Source organism: Suillus fuscotomentosus (genome assembly GCF_016647785.1).
Source record: "Suillus fuscotomentosus strain FC203 chromosome Unknown F5891scaffold_389, whole genome shotgun sequence".
Lineage (NCBI taxonomy): Eukaryota > Fungi > Basidiomycota > Agaricomycetes > Boletales > Suillaceae > Suillus > Suillus fuscotomentosus.
Genome location: NW_024539901.1, coordinates 5,910 through 31,118, shown reverse-complemented (window position 1 = coordinate 31,118; position 25,209 = coordinate 5,910). Strand labels below are relative to the sequence as shown.

Below are 25,209 nucleotides of genomic sequence, written 5' to 3'. Positions count from 1 at the left end.
TCGCCGCTTGTACTTCAAATATAGTCACTGAGCCCTAGCGCTACCCTTGCTTAGGCTTTACTTCCTTGCGTGCAAGGTCTTGGATGCTGCCACGCCGCCGTGGCTCGCTTAGGCAGGCTGTTCGTGCTTGGGACAGGCTTGAACTCAGAAAGGCAGCTGGACGTTTCGGGGATGTCCAGCGCCGTCTGAGGGCTTCAATACCTGCGGCGCGCGAGCAGGTGTATGCTTATGTTGGATTAGAGAGGCTCCCGAGTGGAGAGCCGCAGCAGACTGGTGCTAAGACTGAATCCTCTTTCTGATATAAAGACATTTTACAAGGTGTAGTCTTTTTCATTCTTTATACCTCGATGGTTTATGTGGGATAACTTTATGCTAAACAATCCTATACCCATACCCCTGTAATAACAGTATACCAGGCCAGTAACGGCCTCTACCCTTTATCCAGATGCTACCACTGTCTTATGTACTCATGTATTCCACTGGACATTTTCCCTGAACATCTAGAGGTCTATCCATCCACACATGGCCGCCTGGCGAAATGGCATCGCGTCTGACTACGATGACACGGCGATCAGGAGATTGCAGGTTCGACCCCTGCGGTGGTCATTTTTGGCGCTTATTCTGTTTTCGATCAAAACGTCAAAACATACCTAAATTGCACCTCAAGCTCAAGTGCTAAATAGCCTCTGACACACCTATCCGAAGAAAACGCTCTTACGGTGTGTAGTGCACGGCATGCCATGGGAATTTTTGACCCGCCAGGCCTGGTTGGTTATCCTTTTGGAAGGCTTACCAGCTCGTAAGATATGTCAATTTTATATTCCAGGGTTGTCAGGTAACTAATAAGTTTCAAAGATCAGTAAGCTGATTCTGAAATAAGGGTCCTCAGAAGGCCCTGGTGATTGATCTTGTTGGGAGCGGGTCAGGGTCTGTCAGAGCACACCATAATATTTGTTTTTCTCTCTCTTGGTTCCTCGGCGGTGTCTTGATTGACCCGCAATCTGAGTTGTGCCTCAGGGTTCTAACTTCTGGCAAGGGGCCCACCCATCTTGGGAATTCATATTTGGTCGGCCATGTTCGATATGGCGTTCGATGCGCCGTGGTTACTCAGTAGTCAGTGCTCGCGCTCAGCGCTCAGTCGCTGACTCTGACACTGATCGGTGCTTGTGATTATTCTGGTTCATGCAGCAGCGCGAACTTGAATGCCCCACGAATTCAACATCTAAGTATTACCGTTTCCAAAACAAGGAAGTTGAACAACAAAGGCAAACAACTCAATCCTGGCTGGGGCGCGCGTTTCCAATTTCTGTCCTAACTCTATATCATGATGTAGAATGCAGGGCGCGCTTGCCAAGCGTCGTCTCACGTCTGTAACGCTCCGTCTACTTACTCGTCAGCCGGTGCTAATCGCATGGTAGCAGGATACACCGCGATCACGTTCAAACGAACGGCAAACAAAGATTCGACTCCAAAATCTGTGTTCACATCCTGGATGGGCTGCTGCACGAAGAGCCGTGCAGACAATTGAAAGCGGAGGCATCGTGATGATCAGAGAGTTACCTCTCAGGTACAATAATATTTTTATTTCCTCTTACCGACATATTCCTTCCAGAAACCTGTTGCTGGACTTGACACTTATCAGGTACGTGATGCATCGACTGCTCGTGCGCGCTTGATCTGCTATATTGAGACATCTTCATCAGAAGCTCAAGGGTCTGTGTTATCGTACTCTTAAAAGCTAAAGAAGGCACGCATGGCCTATCAAGCTGTCAGAACCCATGTTTGCGGTTCAGGCAATTGACGATGTGCCTCAGGTAGCCCCTGTCACCGATAGTTGGTTAAACGCGTACGTTGTGGATATCAAGTTGATCACACCTATGATCCGATCCTAAACTTGATACCTATCGGACAATCCCACCCTCAGTGACCCCAAGGCAGTAAAAACGAGCTCGCCGCGAATGCGATTTACGACGGATGGACATGTCAGTAAACATGTAGGATTCCACCTAGTCTCGAGCTAGACGTTCCGGGATCGCTTGGGGACCACCTTAGGTTTATGTAAGTCTGTTGAATGAATGGGGTCCAGGGGTAATTAAAGGTTGACTGACCGATCAGTGCTGATAAATATTTTGGCTTGACAGCGCCTGGTGCTATTGATATGTCTTTAACACCAAGGGTCGTTTTGCGTTAAATGACGAAAGAAAGCGTCGCTTAGGGCATAAATTGCGATTCGCCACATGTCTGTCTTCTGTGCATTTAGGGGGCTGAAATGTCGCATCATTCCGGTGTGCTCACATATTCTTCCAGGTTACAATATCAATGTTGGTGGATCAGTGTTGATGATACGCATTGTTTTCGTTCTGCCGTGGAAGCTATGTACCTGAGATTGTGATGAAACGACGCATCAAACAATGGCTCTGAGAGAAACTAACATGTCAGTCGGACCTTGGCTTGGTTTTTATAGACCAATGGCAATAATTAGCACATTGTTCGGAAAGATACCCATCTTCAGAATAGCCTGCACCATGAGTCTCGTGTCGTCATCGCTAGTTACCTCCATGGCAGACCTTTCCACTGGATGCTTGAAGACGAAGATGTCCAGCGCACGAGACAAGACATCTTGTCAAGTCTGTGCCCGGGCAGCCCGGCAAGTGCTCGACATCTGTCATTATGAGGTGGACACGTATCACTGTGGGATATTTAAAATACCTACAGATGTGAATCTTGCCTGTTTTGGAGCAAACAAGTTGCCCTCCGAACGACTCTAGTTGATGCAGCCAGTCGCCTCTATTTGCAATGTGGCAAGCACGGGTGCCGAAAGTGTTAACCTTATTATTATGGTATTGTGCAGTTGGTTGGTTACAATGTAGTAAACCGGAACTTCCTGTCATGGCTGTCATGTATGTACCTTATCAGATAAGAAGACAGGCTCGGACAGGGGTGATGCATTTCGTACATCCATCTAATTCTATGAGAAACAGTTACCTACAGGATATCAATGAGGCGACGATGAAGCAAGTTAGAAAAGGGTCTGATCGACCCACAAGGTGCGCAGACACGCACCCAGAGATCTGGCACCGGAAAGATTGAGGGGGAACGTCCGTCGAAGTAGAACTCCGAATGGCCTTTAAAGCCGCCCGATTAGGGCCGATGAGCTTCGGACCACTGCAGGTAATATCGATCGACCCTTGAAAGACTTGCCAAGAAATGGGGACAACAAGTCTGCTGAGAGCGCTGACTCGGAGTCATGAGCATGTGGACGCGTGTGAATCCGATATTTCTTCTGTTTATCCAATAATAAGATTCTTTGATGCACACAGGTGGCTCTGATGAAATGGATGTAAGGTTCGCCGCGCGCGATAGCGGATGTATGATCAGCATCCTTGTGCGCGAAATAGTGTACCAACAAGATGCATTATGAAGGTCGGTTGCTGGGTAAGTATGCAGAATAACGAGCAGATCGCCGTATAAACGTTTATGAGTTGTCAATGGATGCTGAAGGGTTTCGACGGGACCGGCTGGTGCTTTATTAGGCAGGTGGAGGTCGAAGACGGTCGTGTGCAATTCAAAAGTTTCGCGGAGTGCCAATTGGTGCCAAGCAGAAATTGATTATATAACCTTACGACCAAACATGGGTTTGCATGATAACACCATCTGGGTCATTATCAGATAATTCTTATTTTTTCCAGGCACTCCTGTATACATACAACTTATGTGTGGACGTCGACTATAAAGGGGGCCATGCTTCGAGGGTGTCCTTGGTGTGAGTTTACTTGGGCTCTCTTTTTCATTCATGGCTGTCACCGACAAGTCTCTGCGATCCACCCGAAACCAGCTGTACCCGCAACAAGCATGGTATTGCATTGGACTCTTCATTTTTATCGTTGCAATCTTCCAATGGATCTCTTTCTTTCACTCCAAGTTCGCCGGGAAGCGTCCAACGTCCAACGCCTCCGACACAGAACATGCTTCTGAGCACCGTCGTCACGCTTTTTCTTGGCGTCGCATTCCATTGGGACTCATCAATGCGTACCGCGTCATTTCTTTCCGCTGGACACTCGAATTTGGAAAGTCATACACCCTCAACATGGCTGAGGTTTTGTGACGGTGGCGTACATTGTTTTCCTTTTTGTATGGGCATTTATCACAGTGAGTTCCCTGGCAATGTCACTCGCACATTCTGAGAGAGCTTCTAGCAACCGACCTCGAGAGCCAAAAATTGGACATCTCATACTGGTGCAACCGCTCAGGCATGCTGGCGTCGAGCCAGTTCCCACTGATCACTGCACTTGGAACTAAAAACAACATAGTATCCTGTACGGCTTCTGTGCTTGCATATTAACTTGCTTTGCTGACTGCCTGCAGTAATCACCGGTATCAGCTATGACAAGGTAAATCTATTTACGATATTCGCCATTGCTCTATTCTAACGTGATATATCTTCAAGCTCAACTACGCTCATCGCATGATGTCTAGAGTTGCCTTCGTATTGCTCTGGGTTCATGTAGGTGGTGAGGTTGTCCGACGTGCACCGTACGTGCAACATGTATAAAGGATTCAATGCATTAACACGACACAGATTCCAACCATACTTAACGCAGCCATGGCTCTTATGGGGCTTGGTTGCCATGGTCGCATCTACCATTCTATGTATCGTCTCCTTGCGCCCCGTCCGATCCCAAGCATACGAGCTTTTCTTCTACGTTCATTTCGCTATGGTTTCGTGAGCCTATTCCAATTCTATTGCTTTGCCACACTCACAAACTTTTTCAGCATTTTCCTCATCGGCGCTTACATCCACACACAAGATTCTGAGTGAGTTTCATCAAATACACAACTTACATGTTCCACGCTGATAATCACCAGCGTCGCCTTCTGGATCTACCCCTGTTTCGTAATATGGGGATTGGACCGGTTCATTCGGATCCTTCGTCTAGTGGTATTCAACCACTCATACTTCGGATTCAGGTCAGGGTCTACGATGGACGCGACCGCTGAACTCCTATCAGATGATTTTGTTCGGTTGCGTTTCCACCGCCCGTCTCATTTCCACTGGACGCCCGGGCAAACTGCCTATCTTATCATGCCGTCCGTCTCACGCTTGCCATTCGAGGCCCACCCTTTCACCATTGCGAGCTTCGATTCGACCCTTTTTGATGTGCCTAAGGAACAGAAACCAACAAGTGAAAAATATGCTGAGATCGGCCTTGCAGAAGAGAATCTCGGTTCTAGTGCTCCGTTCTGGAAAGAGCTCGTATTTTTCATAAACGTGAGGGAAGGATTCACTGCCCGCTTGAAAGATGCTGCCTTGAAGGGTGACAAAGTAAAAGTTTTTGTCGATGGGCCATACGGGCCTTCTCCTGACCTGGGTTCATATGACACATCTGTGCTCATTGCTGGTTAGTCGCTGAACTTTCTACATGTCGAACATTGCTCATGCATGTCCCTCTTTCAGGTGGATCCGGAGTCTCGTATACACTACCGGTATTGTTGGATACAATAGAGTATGTCGACTGGATTACCGATTCTGTATATTTAACCTGATTTTTTTTGTTTCAGGCGTGTCCGCAACGGTGAAAGCAGGTGCCGTCGTGTTGTTTTCATTTGGTCAATTCGGAGTGTCGGTAAGAATTACCAATCCGAGGCTTGTGGCGAGATTAATGTGTCTATGCTCCTTAGATCATATTCACTGGATCGACGATGTGCTTATCCGGGCACTACGGCTTGCACCTCCTTCTTTATCTATTTCAATCCACATTCACGTTACCGACACACCAGCAACTATTGAGACTTTTCCACGATCGTCTGGTCGAACTGACGACGTCAAACCTGTGCGCGACGATTCCCGCTCTGAGGTGGTCGAGCTGCAGGATGGAAAAGCTATGGAAATAACCAATGACTCCCTTTTCGCGATAGAGTCGGTCAAGCTTGCACATCAAAGGGCCGACCTCCGGGCTATCCTCAGAGACGAAGTGACAGCGGCGACGGGCAGGATGTCTGTTAGCGGTCAGTTTTCGCCTTCATACGCTGCAGATTACAGTAACACTGACTTTGTTTTCAGTGTGTGGCTCACAAAGCATAACTCGGTCTGTTCGTGGTGCTCTTAGGTTCCCAGTTTCTAGTCCTCTCAGTGTAGCCAACGGTGGGCCGAGTGTGACTCTACACATCGAGTCGTTTGGTTACGCTTGAAAGAGGATTTGAATGTCTACACTGAAACAGACCTTAGATATTATTGATATTTACGAAATGATAATATGCCCATGTACTTCGAGTGATTCTTGCGGATCTCGGACAAGGGATATTTAGATGACCTCGGGGCTGACTGCAATTGATGCCTATCTGTATTGAAATTCTACCCTTCTGCATTCCCATGAACTGTTCCTGCGATGTAGTCGACTTGTGCTTGGAAAGGTGCCCCTGGAGCTTGATCGTCGATCGTATAACCTTACCGAAGGAATGGGTCAGTGGTTGTTGCCCAGGAAAAAGACTTCACACGCAAAATCATGCTAACTCAGCTTGTCAACTGGACCTGAGGGGAAGGGGTATCTAGTACGGCATCACAGATGCCAGCACAGTCCCTGGAGGTGGGAGTCCGCGGTTGGTGCGGTCCAGCAACTGCCCAACTACTAGCATGCACCGTTGTCGCTACGTGTGCAATTCTTATTACAGGTCGTATGGCTACTGCCGTGATTTGAAATAATCATAGACCCATTGTTCATGCCGTTGCTTCCTGACCGGCCCTTGTTGCCGTGGTCGACTTGGCGCCGGCGGTGTAGACACAGGCAATAATTATTCAAGGTGACCTACCTGCACTAGTTCCGTTCTGGTGGTTACCAGGTAGCGAGTGGAAGCACGTATTTGTATTAATCGTCTGTAGCTGCAGGGGATCTAAAGCCTAAACCCCGCGGATGATGATATCTGTAGAATCTATGTGCATTGTGCGATTAGTGCAAGAACCATTATCAGCGTCACAGTGACCAAAGAAGAAGCCGATCACGAGAATAGTAGAGTGGTGAAAGCGTGTAATCATAATATGTGCCTGACAGTGCTGGTACTCACAGATACTTTCATAAGTGCTATGTATGCGACTCTGGCATGACAAAAATCCCATGTATGATGTCGCTCGCTCGAGCCTCGAAGCCACTGTAAGTTTTTTTTGCTTGCCGGGTGCCTTCATAATGTCGTGGACTGCTGGCCGACAATTTAGGACAAATTGTAGCATAAGATCGACCGTAGATCCAGGCATATATGAATACATTAAGGAGAGGACAAATCTAGCATCAGAAGTGACTCAAATACCTTAAGATGCTCTTGTTCTCCTAGTTTCATAGCTAGGCAGTCTTTTGACTTTGCATCCGCTCGTTGTTCATGATGTGTGGGGTTTGAACGGATATGCGATCGCAGAAGGCGTCATGTCGGATCATACAAAGCCATTGTACCTTCCGCTCACGCCATGCAGAAGAAACAATTATCAGTGAGGTGCGAGTAGTATTACCTGAGGCCCACACTAGTAACACTGGCGGCTGGGTGAAGGAATTTTGAAGTGTTCAAAGGGTGATGTCAGAGCAGTGGCGGGAATTACGCGACCAAGAGAGGTAACGGTTTTGACTGCCGAAAGACTTGCATTCAACTGGTGGGCGAGACGTTTTAGAGGTCGAATAGAGATACATATAAGCACCAAAAGAGAAAGGGCATCCCAAGTGAAAGTCTTGAAACGTCGGATATTCAAATCAGGATGTGAGGTATGGTGAACGTGAACGACTATTACTCACCATACAGCGCCGAAATCGAAGAGCTTGAGACAGGAAACAAGACCCGTATGCTGTTTCAACTCAGTAGGCTGATGACGAGAGGGTAGACATGTTCTAGCAAGGCGACCATAGTATGATCATCTCCTGCAGTTCTTTGATCTATGGAATTCACTCGAGGTTCTGGATTTACTGAGAGTACTTCCTGCTAGCGCGCAAGTACTTCGAACGACTTTATTCCGTTTTTTTTTGTGATACCGGGATAATCTTCAGAGCACTCCTGAAGCTCTTGCCAAGATGCGCACATCTGACCAGCTGAAATATATACTCAATAACCTCCCTTCACAGTCATAGTTCGAGTGGCGACTCTTGTTGTGCCTCCCACCTCGAGTTGCGCAACCTAGTAAGCAGTATTCCCGAATTTGACGAGGGCTTTGAGAGTCGTCCGCGATGGTGATTCTTTCTATCGAGAGAATCCTTTGTAGCCCTGTCGTAGGGCCAGTGTGTCGATTTAAGATGGAAATGGGGTAAAGCTCATCCCAGAAGCATAGATCCGCAGACATCAGTCTGTTTCGCGGTGGCCTGGGACCCTCTTAGGGTACGTGGTATCAAGGTTCGGGGGTCCATGACCACATTGAGGTCGAGAAGGACAGCGATGTAGTGGGGATCTGATAGGCACTGGATCGTCTCATGCTTGCGCGTGATATGACTTAGTTCTGCATGGTGATGCCTCCACGTTTTGTCGGAAATAAAAATGTGTGACACGCGTTTCATATCATCAGGGCCAAGGTCGGAATCCATTTTATCGACTGGCGGCTGCAAATGGCGACATTACACCGCGCTTATGCGATGCCAGCGTTGCAAAGTTCATTCTTGGGCTTGAGCACTGCATCTAGCACTTTACAGCGATATCTTAGAAACGATATCGCTTGAACAACGTTTGGAGGCTTACCTTGACCGTTCGGTTCGTCAAATTCCGACTCATGCATCGACTCGGAGAATGACAGACCATAATTGATAATTACTGACACTGTGGTTGATGTGCAACAGCCGGTATACCGATTGTTTGAACAGGCCTCCAATTGTGGGCCGTGGCTGTGAAATATTTATAATCGATGATGAATAATCTAAAATCCAACTGGGTGATAGGCATCAGTTCTTCAGCTTCTGCCATCGTTACTCAGAATCAGTCAGCCCAGCGCTCGCTAAGCATGTCTTGTAGTGCTGTGCACTCAGGCCTGTCGGTGCTGCGTGCCACCCAGGATCTCCTGATGATCCACAACCAGCCTGACAAATATATCTATTTCAAACTCGTTCAGCCTGTCGAGGTTGGCTATAAAATACGCGATGTGGATTCCCGTCTCAAGATCTCCAATCAATACCATTCAAAGCATTTCATACCTAGTTCACCATGTCTGATTCTTCGACCTCCGCACTCTTCTCCCCGATCCGCGTAGGCAACATCAACTTGCAGCACCGCGTCGTCCTTGCCCCGCTCACCCGTATACGTGCACACGCAGATCACGTCCCAACCCCACAAGCGTCAGCGTACTACTCTCAGAGAGGGTCTACCCCCGGAACTCTTCTTATCACAGAGGGCACATTCATATCTCAGAACGCTGGTGGTTATGATCATGTCCCTGGGATATATACCGATGCCCATGTGGAGGGATGGAAAAAGGTATGTTGTATCTTGTTTAACAATGATGAGAGCTGACTCACGCCACGGACTGCAGGTGACAGAAGCGGTCCATGAGAAGGGCTCTTTCATTTTCCTACAACTCTGGGCGCTCGGCCGTACCGCAGACACAGCCGTTCTTGCCAAGGAAGACAATAGTCCCCACGTCAGTGCCTCACCCATCTTCATGCCTGGAAAAACAGACGTGCCACGCGCACTCACCACGGATGAAATCAAGGAGTACGTTGCCACGTATGCCACCGCCGCAAAAAATGCCATTCGAGCTGGTTTCGATGGCGTTGAAATTCACGGCGCAAATGGCTACTTGATCGACCAGTTCATGCAAGACGTCAGTAACGAACGCACAGATGAATATGGCGGAAGCATCGAGAATCGCGCAAGGTTTGCACTTGCAATAACGGATGCCGTTGTGGAGGCCATTGGTGCTGAGAGAACGGGGTTCCGAATGAGCCCCTGGGGCATATTAAGCGGTACGTGTCACATCATTCAATACTAGCGATCTTTATTTAGCTGATCTGCGGTGCAGGTATGGGCATGGCAGACCCCAAACCCCAGTTCTCCTACGTGGTTGAGCAGCTGCGCAAACACAAACTCGCATACATCCACGTCGTAGAGCCGATGCCTGCCGAAGTCACTGCTGAGAAAAACAGCGATTTCCTCCGTGATATTTGGCAAGGGGTTGAGGGCAGTACGTTCATCAGCACAAACGGATATACCCGGGATACCGCAATCGAGACGGTAGACAAGAAAGGCGGCCTCATTGGATTCGGGAGGTTGTTTATGCCAAACGTGAGTTATTTGTTTCCTAGACTAGGCAGTGACTAACACATCCCCTGTACTAGCCCGATCTTCCATTCCGTCTGCGAAAGGGCATCGCGCTTGAGCGGGGTGACCAAGCAACATGGTACATGCGCGGCAATCTCACACCAGCGGGTTATTCGGATTGGCCCTTCGCGCCGGAGAATGATCAGCAATAGAGCAGCAAATTCTGACATGGTCTTGTAAGCAATATACCTCCGAATAGAAGTTACCTTACTGTATGCACCCAATATTGTGCTTAATCTTTGATTCTTTATCTCAGTCTATCTTACGGTGCGACTTAAGTGGTGACAGTTCACCGTGTTTTTGACCAAGAGGCACCAAGCCGGAAGTACGTCGGATATCAGGTTGTCGGACTAGATTGTACACATCTTACTTTCCAGCGTCAGTCTGAAATCATCTCTCAGTCATCATTATGGCCCGTCGTCGGCCTGTCACCGTTGAGTCTTCAAGCTCATCAGAATCAGACTCTGATTTAGACTTTTCTTCGGCGTCATCGCGCAAGACTTCCCCAAATCCTCCAGCAGAGAAATCTGCTTCCAGCACTGAACCCTTGAAAGGGAGAAACTGTAAGCGTAAGTCGTTAGGCGACGATAATAACAACAATACGAAGAGTTCAGAATGTCCACCATGGTAAGTCGTATTGTATAGCACATGTATGGACTTAATCTCGTGTTTTCAGGCAAAAAAAGGACAAGTAAGCATATAAAGCACCGATAATCTAAATTCATCTCGCACAAGCACCCGCCGGCTAGCATCCAACTCCATACCGATCTTAAAAAACTCCAGGAGCTGGAAAAGAAACTCCACCGCACAGGTAATCCAGCGTTGGAAAAAGCATTGATAGAGTTGTGGCACGACATCGTCTGCCCGGTGGTGAAAAGTCAGCAGAATTGCACCGCCAATATTTCGCATATAGTGGTGCCCGACGTTTGTCTTTAGTTTCTTGCTGCTGCACGCTGCTGGCGAGTACAAGAAAGATGGGCGGTCCCTTTCGCAGCTCTACATCTCTTCACACACTCTCTCCATCGCTTTCCGCGCTGATGAAGGCTCGCAGAAATGATAGGTCCCTGTCAATGTCCTTTGGCGCCGCTGGCCAGGATCACCCGGCCGGTTATTCATTCACTTTGGATAATGTGGAGCCTGAACTGGAATTACTACGGAGTCTTCTATTCCCTATCCCAACTGTTTTCTTCACGAAGATAATGAGCGTTGATGCAACGCGATCGAGGGCACTGCGCGCGCTGCAAGACAACACATGGCTCCATTAACTTTTTCAGCCTGTCGGGGTTCTCTCACTGTTGACAATTGGAGAGTCACGCACCACCTTCCAAGATATTGGTCTGAATAGAGCATGCTCAGACTGAATTTTTCAATACTGTTTACACACCACCGACTAGTTTGGAGTTTGAGGTACCAGCTGCTGCTTGCCGCCCTATGCTATTCGAGTATGCAATGAGTGTGACAGGTACGCCTATAATCCGACAGCCAAATAACTAAGCAGTTGCGGCAGCAGTCGCAGCAGTGGCGCAGCATTTTCACGATGCCCCTTGGCGTGATATGACTTGGTTCTGCATGGTGATGCAGTTCACCGCTTTGTCGTAAATGAAAATTTGTGACATGCGTTTCATATCATCAGGGCCAAGGTCAGGATCCATTTTATCCACTGGCAGGTGCAAATGATGCGTTGCCAGAGGTTGCCAGTGTCGCAAAGTCCGTTCTTGAGCTTGAGCGCTCGAGCACTACATCTAGCACTTTACAGCGATATCTTAGAAACGATATTGCTTGAACAACAACATTTAGAAGCTTACCTTGACCCCTTGGTTTGTCAAATTCCATTGACTCGGAGAATGACTTAATCAATCATTACTGAAGTTGATGTACAACGTCGTGAAGGCTGGCCCTGCAGTTAACGTTGTGGCTGTGAAATATTTATAATCGATGATGAATAATCTGAAATCCGACTCGGTGATGTCGTTACTCAGAGTCAGTCAGCCTGGCCAGCGCTAGCTGAGCATATCACAACTAATTTCGCAGCGCGACCTGCCGGTGCTGGGTGCCATCAGGGTTTCCTGATGGCCTACAGCCGGCCTGACAAATCTATCTATTTTAAACTCGTTCAGCCTGGATATAAAACACACGATGTCGATTGCCCAGACTTTCAATCAATATCATTCAAAGCCTTTCATACCTAGTTTGCAATAGATCACATGTCTGCTTCTTCCATCTCCGCACTCTTCTCCCCCATCCGCGTAGGCAACATCAACTTACAGCACCGCGTCGTCCTTGCCCCACTCACCCGTATACGTGCACACGCAAATCACGTCCCAACCCCACAAGCACCAGCATACTACTCTCAGAGAGGGTCTGCCCCTGGCACTCTTCTTATCACAGAGGGCACGTTCATATCTCAGAGGGCTGGTGGTTATGATAATGTCCCTGGGATATACACCGATGCCCATGTGGAGGGATGGAAAAAGGTATGTTGTATCTTGCTTAACAATGATGAGAGCTGACTCACGCCCCGGACTGCAGGTAACAAAAGCGGTCCACGAGAAGGGCTCTTTCATTTTCCTACAACTCTGGGCGCTTGGCCGTACCGCAGAAACAGCGGTTCTTGCCAAGGAGGACAATAGTCCCCACGTCAGTGCCTCACCCATCCCCCTCTCGGGAAAAACAGACGTGCCACGCGCGCTCACCACGAATGAAATTAAAGAATACGTTGCCACGTATAGCACTGCGGCAAAGAATGCCATTCGGGCTGGTTTCGATGGCGTTGAAATTCATGGCGCAAATGGCTACTTGATCGACCAGTTCACACAAGACGTCAGCAACCAACGCACAGATGAATATGGCGGAAGCATCGAGAATCGCGCAAGGTTTGCACTCGAAGTAACGGATGCCGTTGTGGAGGCCGTTGGTGCTGAGAGGACGGGGTTCCGAATGAGCCCCTGGGGCACATTCAGCAGTACGTGTCACATCATTCAATACTAGCTATCTTTATTTAGCTGATTTGCGGTGCAGGTATGGGCATGGCAGACCCCAAACCCCAGTTCTCCTACGTGGTTGAGCAGCTGCGCAAACACAAACTCGCATACATCCACGTCGTAGAGCCGATGCCTGCCGAAGTCACTGCTGAGAAAAACAGCGATTTCCTCCGTGATATCTGGCAAGGGGTTGAGGGCAGTACGTTCATCAGCACAAACGGATATACCCGGGATACCGCAATTGAGACAGTAGATAAGAAAGGCGGCCTTATTGGATTCGGGAGGTTGTTTATGCCGAACGTGAGTCATTTGTTTCCTCTACTAGGCAGTGACCAACACGTCCCCTTTACTAGCCCGATCTTCCATTCCGTCTGCGAAAGGGCATCGCGCTTGAGCGGGGTGACCAAGCAACATGGTACATGGGCGGTAATCTCACACCGGCAGGTTATTCGGATTGGCCCTTTGCGCCAGAGAATGATCAGCAATAGAGCAGGTCTTGTAAATAATATACCTTAGAATAAATGCTACCTTACTGTATACACCCGATATCATACTTAATCTTTATCTCAGTCTATCTTGCGGTGCGACTTGAGTGGTGACAGTTCATCGTGTTTTTGACCAAGAGACACCAAGGCGGAAGTACAGGTTGTCGGACTAGATTGTAGGACTGAGTATCTACATATACATGAGTTGGGTTTCTCGACAGCCCTGCAACCGAGGGCACCAGAAGTGTTTCATTGCGAGGAATGTAGGTACTGTAGATGGAGAAGAAAACAAGTCTTGTTATTTCTCAACACCATACATCTTGTACTATCGGGATTCGGGAAAGCTACTGTCATACTCTGACTCAGAGGATTTCCCCTTGGGCGCTCTCACCACATCAGGTAATCAACCCTGAATTGATATGACCAGGTAGTGCTGACAAATGAAGCACATTATGATACATCTAGATCTAGGATTACATATCATTATCTTTGTGGATTGTGTGTATGACAGAATACAAAAGTTTGCTAAGAACATGCCACCTTGATATGCATGTGACAACCACACATCACATATGTGAAACAATACAAAAGTGTGCCGAGGACATGCCACCGTGATATGCATGTGACAACCATGCATCACGTATGCGAAGGAATACAAGAGTGTGCCGAGGACATGCCACCGTGATATGCATGTGACAACCATGCATCACGTATGCGAAGGAATACAAGAGTGTGCCGAGGACATGCCACCGTGATATGCATGTGACAACCATGCATCACGTATGCAAAGGAATACAAGAGTGTGCCGAGGACATGCCACTGTGATATGCATGTGACAACCATGCATCACGTATGCGAAGGAATACAAGAGTGTGCCGAGGACATGCCACTGTGATATGCATGTGACAACCATGCATCAGATATGGGAAGGAATACAAGAGTGTGCCGAGGACATGCCACTGTGATATGCATGTGACAACCATGCATCAGATATGGGAAGGAATACAAGAGTGTGCCGAGGACATGCCACTGTGATATGCATGTGACAACCATGCATCACGTATGCGAAGGAATACAAAGGTTTGCCGAGGACATGCCACCGTGATATGCATGTGACAACCATGCATCACGTATGCGAAGGAATACAAGAGTGTGCCGAGGACATGCCACTGTGATATGCATGTGACAACCATGCATCACGTATGCGAAGGAATACAAGAGTGTGCCGAGGACATGCCACTGTGATATGCATGTGACAACCATGCATCAGATATGGGAAGGAATACAAGAGTGTGCCGAAGACATGCCACTGTGATATGCATGTGACAACCATGCATCAGATATGGGAAGGAATACAAGAGTGCGCCGAAGACATGCCACTGTGATATGCATGTGACAACCATGCATCAGATATGGGAAGGAATACAAGAGTGTGCTGAAGACATGCCACCGTGATATGCATGTGACAACCATGCATCACGTATGCGAAGGAATACAAGAGTGTGCCGAGGACATGCCACCGTGATATGCATGTGACAACCATGCATCAGATATGGGAAGGAATACAAGAGTGCGCCGAAGACATGCCACTGTGATATGCATGTGACAACCATGCATCAGATATGGGAAGGAATACAAGAGTGTGCCGAAGACATGCCACCGTGATATGCATGTGACAACCATGCATCACGTATGCGAAGGAATACAAGAGTGTGCCGAGGACATACCACTGTGATATGCATGTGACAACCATGCATCAGATATGGGAAGGAATACAAGAGTGTGCCGAAGACATGCCACCGTGATATGCATGTGACAACCATGCATCACGTATGCGAAGGAATACAAGAGTGTGCCGAGGACATGCCACTGTGATATGCATGTGACAACCATGCATCACGTATGCGAAGGAATACAAAGGTTTGCCAAGGACATGCCACTGTGATATGCATGTGACAACCATGCATCACGTATGCGAAGGAATACAAAGGTTTGCCAAGGACATGCCACTGTGATATGCATGTGACAACCATGCATCACGTATGCGAAGGAATACAAAGGTTTGCTGAAGACATGCCACTGTGATATGCATGTGACAACCATGCATCAGATATGTGAAGGAATACAAAGGTTTGCCAAAGACATGCCACTGTGATATGCATGTGACAACCATATGTCACATATGCAAAGGAATCCAAAGGTTTGCCATATATGTCACATATACAAAAGAATACAAAGTTTGCCGAGGACAAACCATCTTGACATGTATGTTAGGAGTAGAGATCAATATGACAAGTGACCATCTGTACACTAGCTAAAGATAATAACACCACACTTGTTCTATGTTGCTGAGCAGCTGCATGCCATACCTGCAAAAACTACAATTGATCTTATAATATGACATCACGCGCCAACCTGAGCGAGAATATTATTTTCATATACCATGATAATTCTCGGACAACATAAGATACGAGTTTGAAACATGGCGTCAAGGGAATCTATGATACGTTTCAAGTGGCAGCTACACACAGCGAAGGAGGCGGAAGGAAACACCAAATTTCGGAAAGGGAGATAACGCTGAATGATGTCAGAGGTGCTTAAGGTCGAAGATCTCAGCACATTGTCAAGAGTCAAGAAGGCATAATATAAGCAGATGGTAATCAAAGACAGTGATAGTAGCAAAAATAAAATAAACCAAAACTAACGTACAGCCAACATATGTAATGTTGCGGAATACCAGACAATGGTGAGAAAGTGGACGGCGAAGGAAGGGGATTGTTACAAACCGGTAGCACACGATCACAAGAGCACGGAAGTATCGGAAGAGAAGGATAATGATGACTCCGAAAACCAATTATCGAGATAGTTGTCAGGTAGACGTGAGTCAAACATTATAGGCTCAGAGCATATACCTACGGCAAAATTAGTAGGAATGAACTAGAACAATTTACATGCCTACCATCTGACGTGCCCTCGAACTCGGACAGGCATTCCATGGCTTCGGAAAACATGTCCACTTCGGCCTGTGCGCGCTGCTTCTTTAGATCTAGAATACGGACATCAGACTTAAGTACATCCACGGATTTTTGCTCCTTTGTTTTGAAGCTCTTCCTGTCAATGGTGTGTACCGGTTTACATTCGGCAAAGGATGCGTTCATATACGCATGGTATGTAACGTTATCGACCCAGGTTTTCAACAACCGAGGTAGCGAAAGCAGATCGTCGGGCTGTACAATATCAAGAACACCTTACTTTCGTAGATCAAATAACACTTACTCTTAAGAGGCGTTCAGAAAGATGAGGAACTTCTATAGTTTTCGGAGAATCGAGAAGCGCGCGGATAGTATCGGGATCGACTTGGGTAATACCTTGAGAATGCGAGGATGCAAGAAGCCATGCATTACATTTCTCTTCAGTCGCCTTTGAAGGTTGAAAGTAATCGACATGGACCAAACTACGCGCTGGGCGCACTCCAGCATACACGGCAACGTCGACTGCAGCCGGCCTTTGTCGATCAACTAGAAAACATGTTTTTAGTGCCAGACAGACTCTGCAACTGCATGGCTCACTGGGGTGATTTCTGATTTCTAGTTCTTCGCACAAGTTAGTGATAGCATTGCTAAACAATGAAACCTCCAATTGAGCTCGATACATTCGATCTTGCATCAGACACCGTCCTTCTCGTGAAAGGAATACCATGCAACTCCCCTCTTCTCGCTGGAGCTGCGTGCGCACTGAGACCTCCTTGAGGCATGTGTCAATCAGGGTTATAAGATCATGTGCATCGACCAAGCCAAACACCACGGAAGCTGTGATCATGAGGGATTCTGGAAGCTACACGTGAAGTTAAGAAAAAAATCAAGGATATATATGCGAGGGCACTGACAGCATCACAGCCCTTGGTCTGGAGCCAACCCAGCAGAGCTTCCTCGGTCTGTTCAATATCGAGAAAGTGAAATATTGGAGCTGTTGGGCACATATCAATAACGCCTGGACAAATCTTATTTAACATGTTGAAGTTGAAGGGAGCAGGAAGGGGACATTCTCACGGGGGTTGAATACTTACACAATCTATACAGTTGAGTGATGGCGATCAAACTGTAAATCAAAAAGAGGTTAAAGTAGTCGCAGCGATGGCGATCAAATTAAAAAAAATTTGATATGCGGCCATCGTTTGTAAGCAGTGTATGACAAACAGAATAGGGTAATTCTAACCTTTGGGTGGGCAATGATGATTTGCTGGTTCTTGCTGTGGCGACTGTCATGATGTCATAAAGGCTTGCAGAAACAGACTAATGTACATTTAACAATGCAGTGATCAGACGAAATATTGGACACATGGGAGATACAACTGTTAAGTTACACAACGAGCACACGCTATTTCTTTGACCGGGAAACCTTTGTTCGGGAAACCTTTGGCCGGGAAATACGATAGACATCAGTCTCGCTGTACATTGCACCTTAGTCGCGGGACATAATGCACATTCTGAGTGAACTCACGTTAAAAGACACAAATTCCTGAGAGTTTGTCTGAATGTCTGGATGTCAGGATCATTGTGCTGTTGCAAGAGCATCGGACCCGTCTCCTTTAATTCCATGAAAACTTGACTGGGAGACGGATGTGTGGCCAGCAAAACACGATAGTTCGGGCGATGGGAGAGTCTTTTCAGTAAGACCTCATAACACTGATGCAGCAATTGAAGTCAAAAGAAAGACCGGAAGACTAGTACACATACAGATGACGCGAAGAACGCCATTGCCTCCCACGGTAGGTGTGGAGCATTGCGAAACTTTTCAGGTTCTAGATCGGCAATGGTCAATTCAACTTGGCATGTCTCCGTAGGACGGAAGATGACGTGGTGAACGATCTCCTTAGCGATCTGGTGAATCAAGAATTGATAAAATCCATTGTCCTGCGAGGAAAATAAGAGTTTGACAACGAATGGGAAGTCGGAGAACTCACGGAAAGTGGGAGCACGTGTGCAAATGGTCTGATGAACATCCGAATGCACTCCAAGATCTTATCCGTCAAAACATCACCATATGCACCATCCCCGAGGCCAAAGCCTGCATGAGAGTCAAGGGTGTCGTTCAGCCTGCGCCTCACATCGTAGTTGAATTGTGAGAACCACGGAGAAGCCTGCTATGTGATAAGACAAGTAAATGAAACAAAGAGGACACGTACAAGTTTCAATATTTCATCTTCAGTAATAGGCTTCTTCGTAGTTCTGGAAATAACTAGAAATGAATCAATAAGTGTAGCAGGTATTAAGGAAACGACCTCCTACCCTTTTCCAAGGTCGAAGGATCGACATTAGACCTGATCAGACAGAGGGGCCAGAGTCGGTGAATCACCTCGGTTCTCTGGTTACGTTCGTTCTTTTGGACGATTAAGTGGGGATTCTCTGTTGTCCCGCAGCAGATCGCAATCCTTATCAGGACTCGAAGATGGGCAAGCGGATGTCGCCAATTGTCGTGCGTCTTCATGACCTTCTGGATGCTGCGGTCTGTAGCACTGGCTGCTTGAGGTTCAGCCGGTGTGGTTGCATTTTGTTGGAATTCAGCGGCGTTGCCTGGGCCTGCTGCGATGTCATTTGCGGACTCGGAGCAGATCTGAGACTGCGCGTATATCGACGTCCCCTGGCCCGACACAGTAAAGATATCTGAGAACGCAATCAGGTCGTCATCAGTAATCTTATGGTACCCAGTAGGGTAGCGTGCAAGATGAACGACAGTGCAACCAAGAGGGTTTGTCTCATCAACCTAAGAGCGTGTCAAGTAAGATATAGTTTTATTGCAAGGCGAACTTACGTAGTGGTATAGACTATACACACTGTTCTCGCAGCTCACCACCGTCAGACAAGGCAAATTCAACGGCGGGGCAGAGAAGTCGAGCTAAACATTTGATTAGTAAGAAAGCGGGATGCAGTCGCTGTTCAACATACGAGCAAGACGTAGCAAGGAACATCAGTGCGGGGGTTCAAGAATGGTGAGGCATGCAGCATGGGCGTCCGAATGTAGCCCACAAGACACAACTGCTCTCTAAGCTTTATAGATGTCAGTTTTACAGCGTGTAGAAGGTAAAATACTTTACATTGAGTCGGGCATGTGTCGGACACTACACCCATAATCAGATTACACCTTCAAGACATTCATACAGTACTTACATATAGAGCATATACCGTTGGCAGCGACCCCACCGCTAGATACCCTACAAAGTCCACGCTCATCGATGGGTCACCCTGGAAGAAGTGATAGTTAGGTTCATTCGGTGAACAATGAGAAGAAAACAGCTTACGGAGGAATGGATTACCGTGTCAATCGACACGTCGTAGATATAGTAGTCGTGGCTCGAACCATGTGCGCCGTGAAGTGGAACAAATAGGGACATGGACATGTTGTTCGAGAAGAGAGAATGGCGCCCTTGATACTTATAGTGTGCCAAATTAGGTCGTCGCTGGCCCATTAGTGTGATTGAGGAAAATAAACCTGTGCCATCAGTATCATTGATAGAATTCACAATCGATGGCACTGCTCAAGTGCCATTGATCGTCTTTTACGTGTAAAATAATAAATATTGAAATGCGCCATCGTATGGGTATGCGCGCTAGTTTTCATAATCTAATTCTAAGTCGCTACCGTACATCCCATCAAAAGCAGATTCTAGTGATTCCTGACTTGTGCTAAAGTCTTGATCAAAACATCGCGAATCATCTTCATCGTCTTCAAATTCCCCGTCTGTGGCATCTTCAGTATCACTCTCGACCTCTTCTGCGATAGGGCTGCCTTGTGATTCGGGAAGCGAGGAACGATGGTGAGAGTACACGTGTCCAACCCCAAGGCCGTAATGGAAACGCATGAGCATGTCACGATCTACAAACCTTAAGAATGATGAGCCTTTTCCATCACATGTAAAGAGTCGTGTGACCACACATACCGATTAATATAATACGCGCGCCAATCATGCTTGTCCCCCGCTAATGCTGACATTCCGGATCCATCAGGGTGCCTCTTGCAGCTGTTGAAAGCAGGGATGATGTGGCTGCCCCTCAGGACATCCGTAGGATCGAGAAAGTCAAATGAGTGCTCGTCCGTCAACGAGGGAAAGCTAACTCGGTCAAGTGTTGCGGTGTCCCAAGATGACACCTGATCCATGAGCTCGTACCATCGGACCCATAGAAACTCCATTTGAATTGGAGTGTAATCCACGAAGCCGGCTCCAATGTAGATTACATTGACGTGATATATTCCAATAACCTTACCATATATGAATCGGTGACCGTGATATTCCACAGGCACCTCGTCCTCAGTCTGGAGAACCATCACATTGCAGTGTGAGGTCCGTGGATTTATAACATCTTGAGCTCTTCGGACATCGTACGAAGTGTAGTTAAACCTCGCAATGTTGTGATGATACATGCGGTCGTCCTTCAATATGACCGTATTAATATCTGTTTCTTCTCCCAGCCCGTGACGAAGAGTCGTGTTGATCCGACGTAACAAGTGTGTCTTGAGTTTTGGGACGAAGTTCTATAGAGGCGGTGTGTAAGATATCAAATATACCGACACGACACATACCGTGATAGCTGGGTCTCCTTGATGGAGACGTAGATATGAGCCAATATGTACAGGGGCCTTCTGTGATAATCCAATATGGTGATGGATACACGGACTTGTGGCTAATTCTGTAATTTCAATGTGAGGGCGTTCAGTCACTCTGTCACCAATTCGGCGAATTCGGGCTTGACGGCGCTCAATCCGAGTGAGCTGTTTGACAAATAGTTTGCGATCCGTACGACAGTATCGAGCCTTCGGCAAACGATGTTCAAGTTCACCCTAGGAAGCTAGTCAGTGCCACCTGGAAGTCATATGTCACAGGACTGACCGGTTCAGTACTATAGGAGTCACATGTCCCATAGCGGCGGATTGTGTTGACATAGTCCCCCAAGGCGTGGAACTTGTATGTCCGAAAATTAAACGCCTTCAGGTGGTGCAAAGGCTTAGCAGGGTGGTTATGAGCGGCCTGCTTACCCTTTTGCGTCGCAGCTGCACGTCGAGTACGGGCTTCGACTTCCTGACGCAGTTCGCGGGTATCGTATCCAGGACAAACACGTGCATCGAATTCGCGGAATTGATGGCCGACTGCCGTAGTGACTTGGTCCATGATTTCTAAAGTTAGATCTGAATGCATACGGAGCTTGGCTAGTCCGTGCCAATGCGCCATGTTAAATAACAGCGTGAGAATGGTCGTGTTGTGGGGTTCGGGGAGGAGCCCATCGAAGACAGGGATAGAACACTTCATTACTTCAGTTAGTAATTGTCTGATGTCATCAAGAAGGTTATACCTGGAGGAGATCTTCGAAATTGCGAGCCGCCATTCTCTTCATCTCCGAAGAGTTGGCTGCAAACTTGCGGATGGTCGCTTGGCCGAACGTCGGAGTGTCCCTGTATCTAGGGACAGACGTTAGGTTCAAAGTGATAGTCGGCGATGACACAACGAACCGTTTGTCTAAGACATGAACAAGACTTTTGTCGTGCGCCACAATTATGCGCAACAGGTGAATGAACAACGACTTCCATACACCAATCTCAAACTCGTGCAACAAATCCACGACCAACGCAGAGAAGATATTGAAGCCCAACGGACCAAGGCGGTCTGAGAAGGAGTTCTGAGGCAAAGTTATTGGGGTTTTGATGGGAAACGGACATTGTAGACTTACTAATGTTGGTACCCAAGACTGTTCTTTCAGTATACGTTCGACTGCCACACTGCCAACTGCACGATCCTGCTTATAAATTAACTGGCGCGCGGTTTCACCATTGTAGCCCTGCTCGCATCATTGCGAGCTAAGGTCTCGCGTTGTCGTCTATCCATGGCCCGTCCCATGTTCTGGATTTGGTCTTTAGGTATGAGGCAGCGAGGGCATGGGCAACAACCCAGGTTTCTGACCGTTGCTATCAATACCCTATTCAAATAGGAGATTAGTAAGAGTTGAGTGCGAAATGTGCAGAGACGGACTTTTTCAGGATAATCAGCCGAATAGGTGAATATTCTAGGGTAGAACCGACGTGTAATGCCGTCGTAGCAATGAATGACTATACCATGTTCATAGGCCTGCACGAATTCGTCATCCAACAGGACCTTCCACTGCTCGTGGAAAAACTCCCTATGACAGTGTGTCGCGCAGTCAACGTTGATACCTTTTTCGCCTACAAAATCTTTGAAAGAATCGGGAAGCTAGCGAAATCGACGTTAGATATGTCACGCAATTGATTCACTAAGAAAACATACCGTCTCAAAGTATGCTACATGGTTGCTCAAGTGACACGATGGCTTGCAACGGCGGTACTTCGACTCGTTGCCGAAGTACATGTAGGTCGGCCACAGCTTGGCGTTGCCAAATGACGTGAGCTGAGTTGCATCAGACCAGAACATTAGACCTGCTACCACCCGCGGTAAGTCACACCCAGGTTCCCTCGGTAAATTCTGCACGTCTTGATGGGCTTCATGGAAAACGGAGGAGGTATAAAGGTCACCGTGAATGGACACCTCGGTGTCGAGGTGTGGAGGAGCCCAACGCAATTGATAGGGCTCATAATGGAACAGCTTAGCGTCTCGGGTATTCGAGATCTTCTTCCGTATAACAGACACTAGGGGTCGATGGTACAAATCCGACGCATGGTATACACGAGGGCCTGGAGTAGTGCTACTGCGAGAAAACGGCACCTGGATTGAAATTGGAGTTCGTCTCCATCCGGCATCTTCATCCTCCCATTCTTCTAAGTCTCCATCATCGTAGTCGTTCGCACCCAACTGAGTGTTGATGTTCTTCCAATGGGTGGAAGAGACGTCAGCAGCTTGGAATGAAGTTCCACCAACGATGTCTACCAACTTCAGGTAGTCCCCTTGGGACTTCTGCACCCCCTGATTCCAGTACCAATCTCCAAGCTGGAAGGAGGCACGATTGGGATAGGGGTGATATTGAGCGCTATCGGATCCAGAAGGTTCGGGAAGTGATTTTACTTGAGGAGTTCCTGATATATATGATAAGTCTGCTATGGTCACGAACTCCTCTGGATCGTGGGATGGCGGTGTAGAGGTGAAATATTGCCGCACCAGGCCAAAGGTATTTTTGGGGGTGCGAAACACTGTGCGCTCTACTGAAGAGGGCGTGCGTCTGCGCTGACGACAGATGCAGGAGGTTCCGGGATTTGATCCCGTACTTCTACAGGTACAGTCGGTGGGGGATGAGGGAGTATATCCCTATATCTCTTTGCCATTTGCCGATTCTCACGCCTGGATCTGCGCTGTGCCAGACATATGTCTGGCCCGTCATTAACGATTTGTTCTTCCGCAGGAGGAACTTCGTCAGAAGCTGAAAGGCATGCTGATGCCGCTACTTCGGGAGAGTGAAACACAGGTGCAGGGTTTGGTCTAGTGGTAGGAGATGTAGGTATAACATGGCGTGGCGGAACCATAGATGTAGCGTCGTGCAAGTCATTTGAGACGTGCGGCTTTTTCCTGCGAGTTACGAAGTCCTTGAAGGTGGATATTGCCCCCGATAAACGTTTTTTGGTTTGAGCACACGAGTGCTGGTGTATGCTGAGATAGTTCTGCGCAGTGAATGTGTGCTTGCAAACACATATGTATTCGGGCATGGCCAGGGGATATTGTCGAAGTGTGTTTTCAAGAATTTGGTATCTTATGAAGCGATGGCACGATGTCGCAGCTGGAAAATTTCACGCTTAGTAAATTGATGGCGCTGCCACTGCAAGGAAGTGACATTCACCTGAGATAACACATATTCTGACGTCACTCATGTGATGGCGCAGAGCCAGTCTCTCATTTTAATTTCATTTCTGCCATATATGGCAGGAGACGCGATGGCGATCAAAAAAAACTGACAAGGAAACTAATTATATAGTCTAGAGTATATCTGGTGGTAGGTACCTTCTGTACGTGTCCTACAATGTCAGGGAGATCTTCTCCCTCTGCATGCTCGAGTTTTGAGCATGAAGAATTCGTGCCTAACCCCCTGATTGTACAAATGCTAGTGAGAATCTTGATCCGCACGCCATGGTATTCTGCATTATCACGGCCAAACAGCAGAACTGGCAACGTTTCAGTGGTCAGTTTTTGAAATGTCAACACTGACATTCACTAACATACACGTACATGTAGGCCCACCACCCGACACGGACACAAAATCCACCCTTCGAGATTCGAAGCTTATCGAGAAGCACATCGATTTCGATACCCGTGTTGCCTTTGCGGAAAGGGGAGGCAGATATGTCGAGGTATCTCTTGTTCGAAGAAGTCGAGGGCCATGGCGAGGGTTATATGTGGCCGAATGTGCGAACAGCACTTGCGGTACATGGGTCAGTACCAAGGGCTCAAACAAAATTGAGCTGCGACTGACCTGTCATTTAGTTAATGTCAATAAATATTTTGGCCGAGCTTGCGTACCAGG

The 25,209-nt window shown here is 47.6% G+C and overlaps 5 protein-coding genes and 1 non-coding gene across 6 annotated transcripts; all 6 read left to right on the top strand.

Annotated features, from left to right (window-relative positions):
* The first annotated feature begins 22 nt into the window (after positions 1 to 22).
* Positions 23 to 367, top strand: F5891DRAFT_459212 (uncharacterized protein). Its single transcript, XM_041371899.1, has one exon. It carries the CDS (start codon positions 84 to 86, stop codon positions 297 to 299), a length of 216 nt encoding a protein of 71 aa, XP_041216299.1. The 5' UTR covers positions 23 to 83; the 3' UTR covers positions 300 to 367.
* A 157-nt stretch (positions 368 to 524) lies between these two features.
* F5891DRAFT_t150 lies at positions 525 to 606 on the top strand. The gene has a single exon. It is a non-coding gene; the product is annotated as a tRNA-Arg (tRNA).
* A 1,689-nt stretch (positions 607 to 2,295) lies between these two features.
* F5891DRAFT_1089422 (uncharacterized protein) lies at positions 2,296 to 2,778 on the top strand. The gene is made up of 3 exons (XM_041363495.1): positions 2,296 to 2,380; positions 2,446 to 2,662; positions 2,714 to 2,778. The coding sequence occupies exons 2-3, from the start codon at positions 2,469 to 2,471 to the stop codon at positions 2,766 to 2,768; spliced, it is 249 nt and encodes an 82-aa protein (XP_041216298.1). The 5' UTR covers positions 2,296 to 2,380; positions 2,446 to 2,468; the 3' UTR covers positions 2,769 to 2,778.
* An 896-nt stretch (positions 2,779 to 3,674) lies between these two features.
* Positions 3,675 to 6,189, top strand: F5891DRAFT_1237313 (ferric reductase NAD binding domain-containing protein; the record flags this gene model as incomplete). Its single annotated transcript, XM_041369659.1, has 11 exons — positions 3,675 to 4,101; positions 4,186 to 4,316; positions 4,366 to 4,391; positions 4,448 to 4,533; positions 4,580 to 4,723; positions 4,774 to 4,815; positions 4,867 to 5,399; positions 5,456 to 5,504; positions 5,560 to 5,624; positions 5,680 to 6,006; positions 6,062 to 6,189. Exons 1-11 carry the CDS (start codon positions 3,794 to 3,796, stop codon positions 6,187 to 6,189), a joined length of 1,839 nt encoding a protein of 612 aa, XP_041216297.1. The 5' UTR covers positions 3,675 to 3,793.
* Positions 6,190 to 9,159: 2,970 nt separating this feature from the next.
* Positions 9,160 to 10,424, top strand: F5891DRAFT_1237310 (uncharacterized protein; the record flags this gene model as incomplete). The annotated part of the gene is made up of 4 exons (XM_041369658.1): positions 9,160 to 9,429; positions 9,485 to 9,917; positions 9,974 to 10,236; positions 10,290 to 10,424. 4 exons carry the CDS (start codon positions 9,160 to 9,162, stop codon positions 10,422 to 10,424), a joined length of 1,101 nt encoding a protein of 366 aa, XP_041216296.1.
* A 1,817-nt stretch (positions 10,425 to 12,241) lies between these two features.
* On the top strand, positions 12,242 to 13,831 carry F5891DRAFT_1089392 (uncharacterized protein). The gene is made up of 4 exons (XM_041363494.1): positions 12,242 to 12,746; positions 12,802 to 13,234; positions 13,291 to 13,553; positions 13,607 to 13,831. Exons 1-4 carry the CDS (start codon positions 12,477 to 12,479, stop codon positions 13,739 to 13,741), a joined length of 1,101 nt encoding a protein of 366 aa, XP_041216295.1. The 5' UTR covers positions 12,242 to 12,476; the 3' UTR covers positions 13,742 to 13,831.
* The last annotated feature ends 11,378 nt before the right edge of the window (positions 13,832 to 25,209 follow it).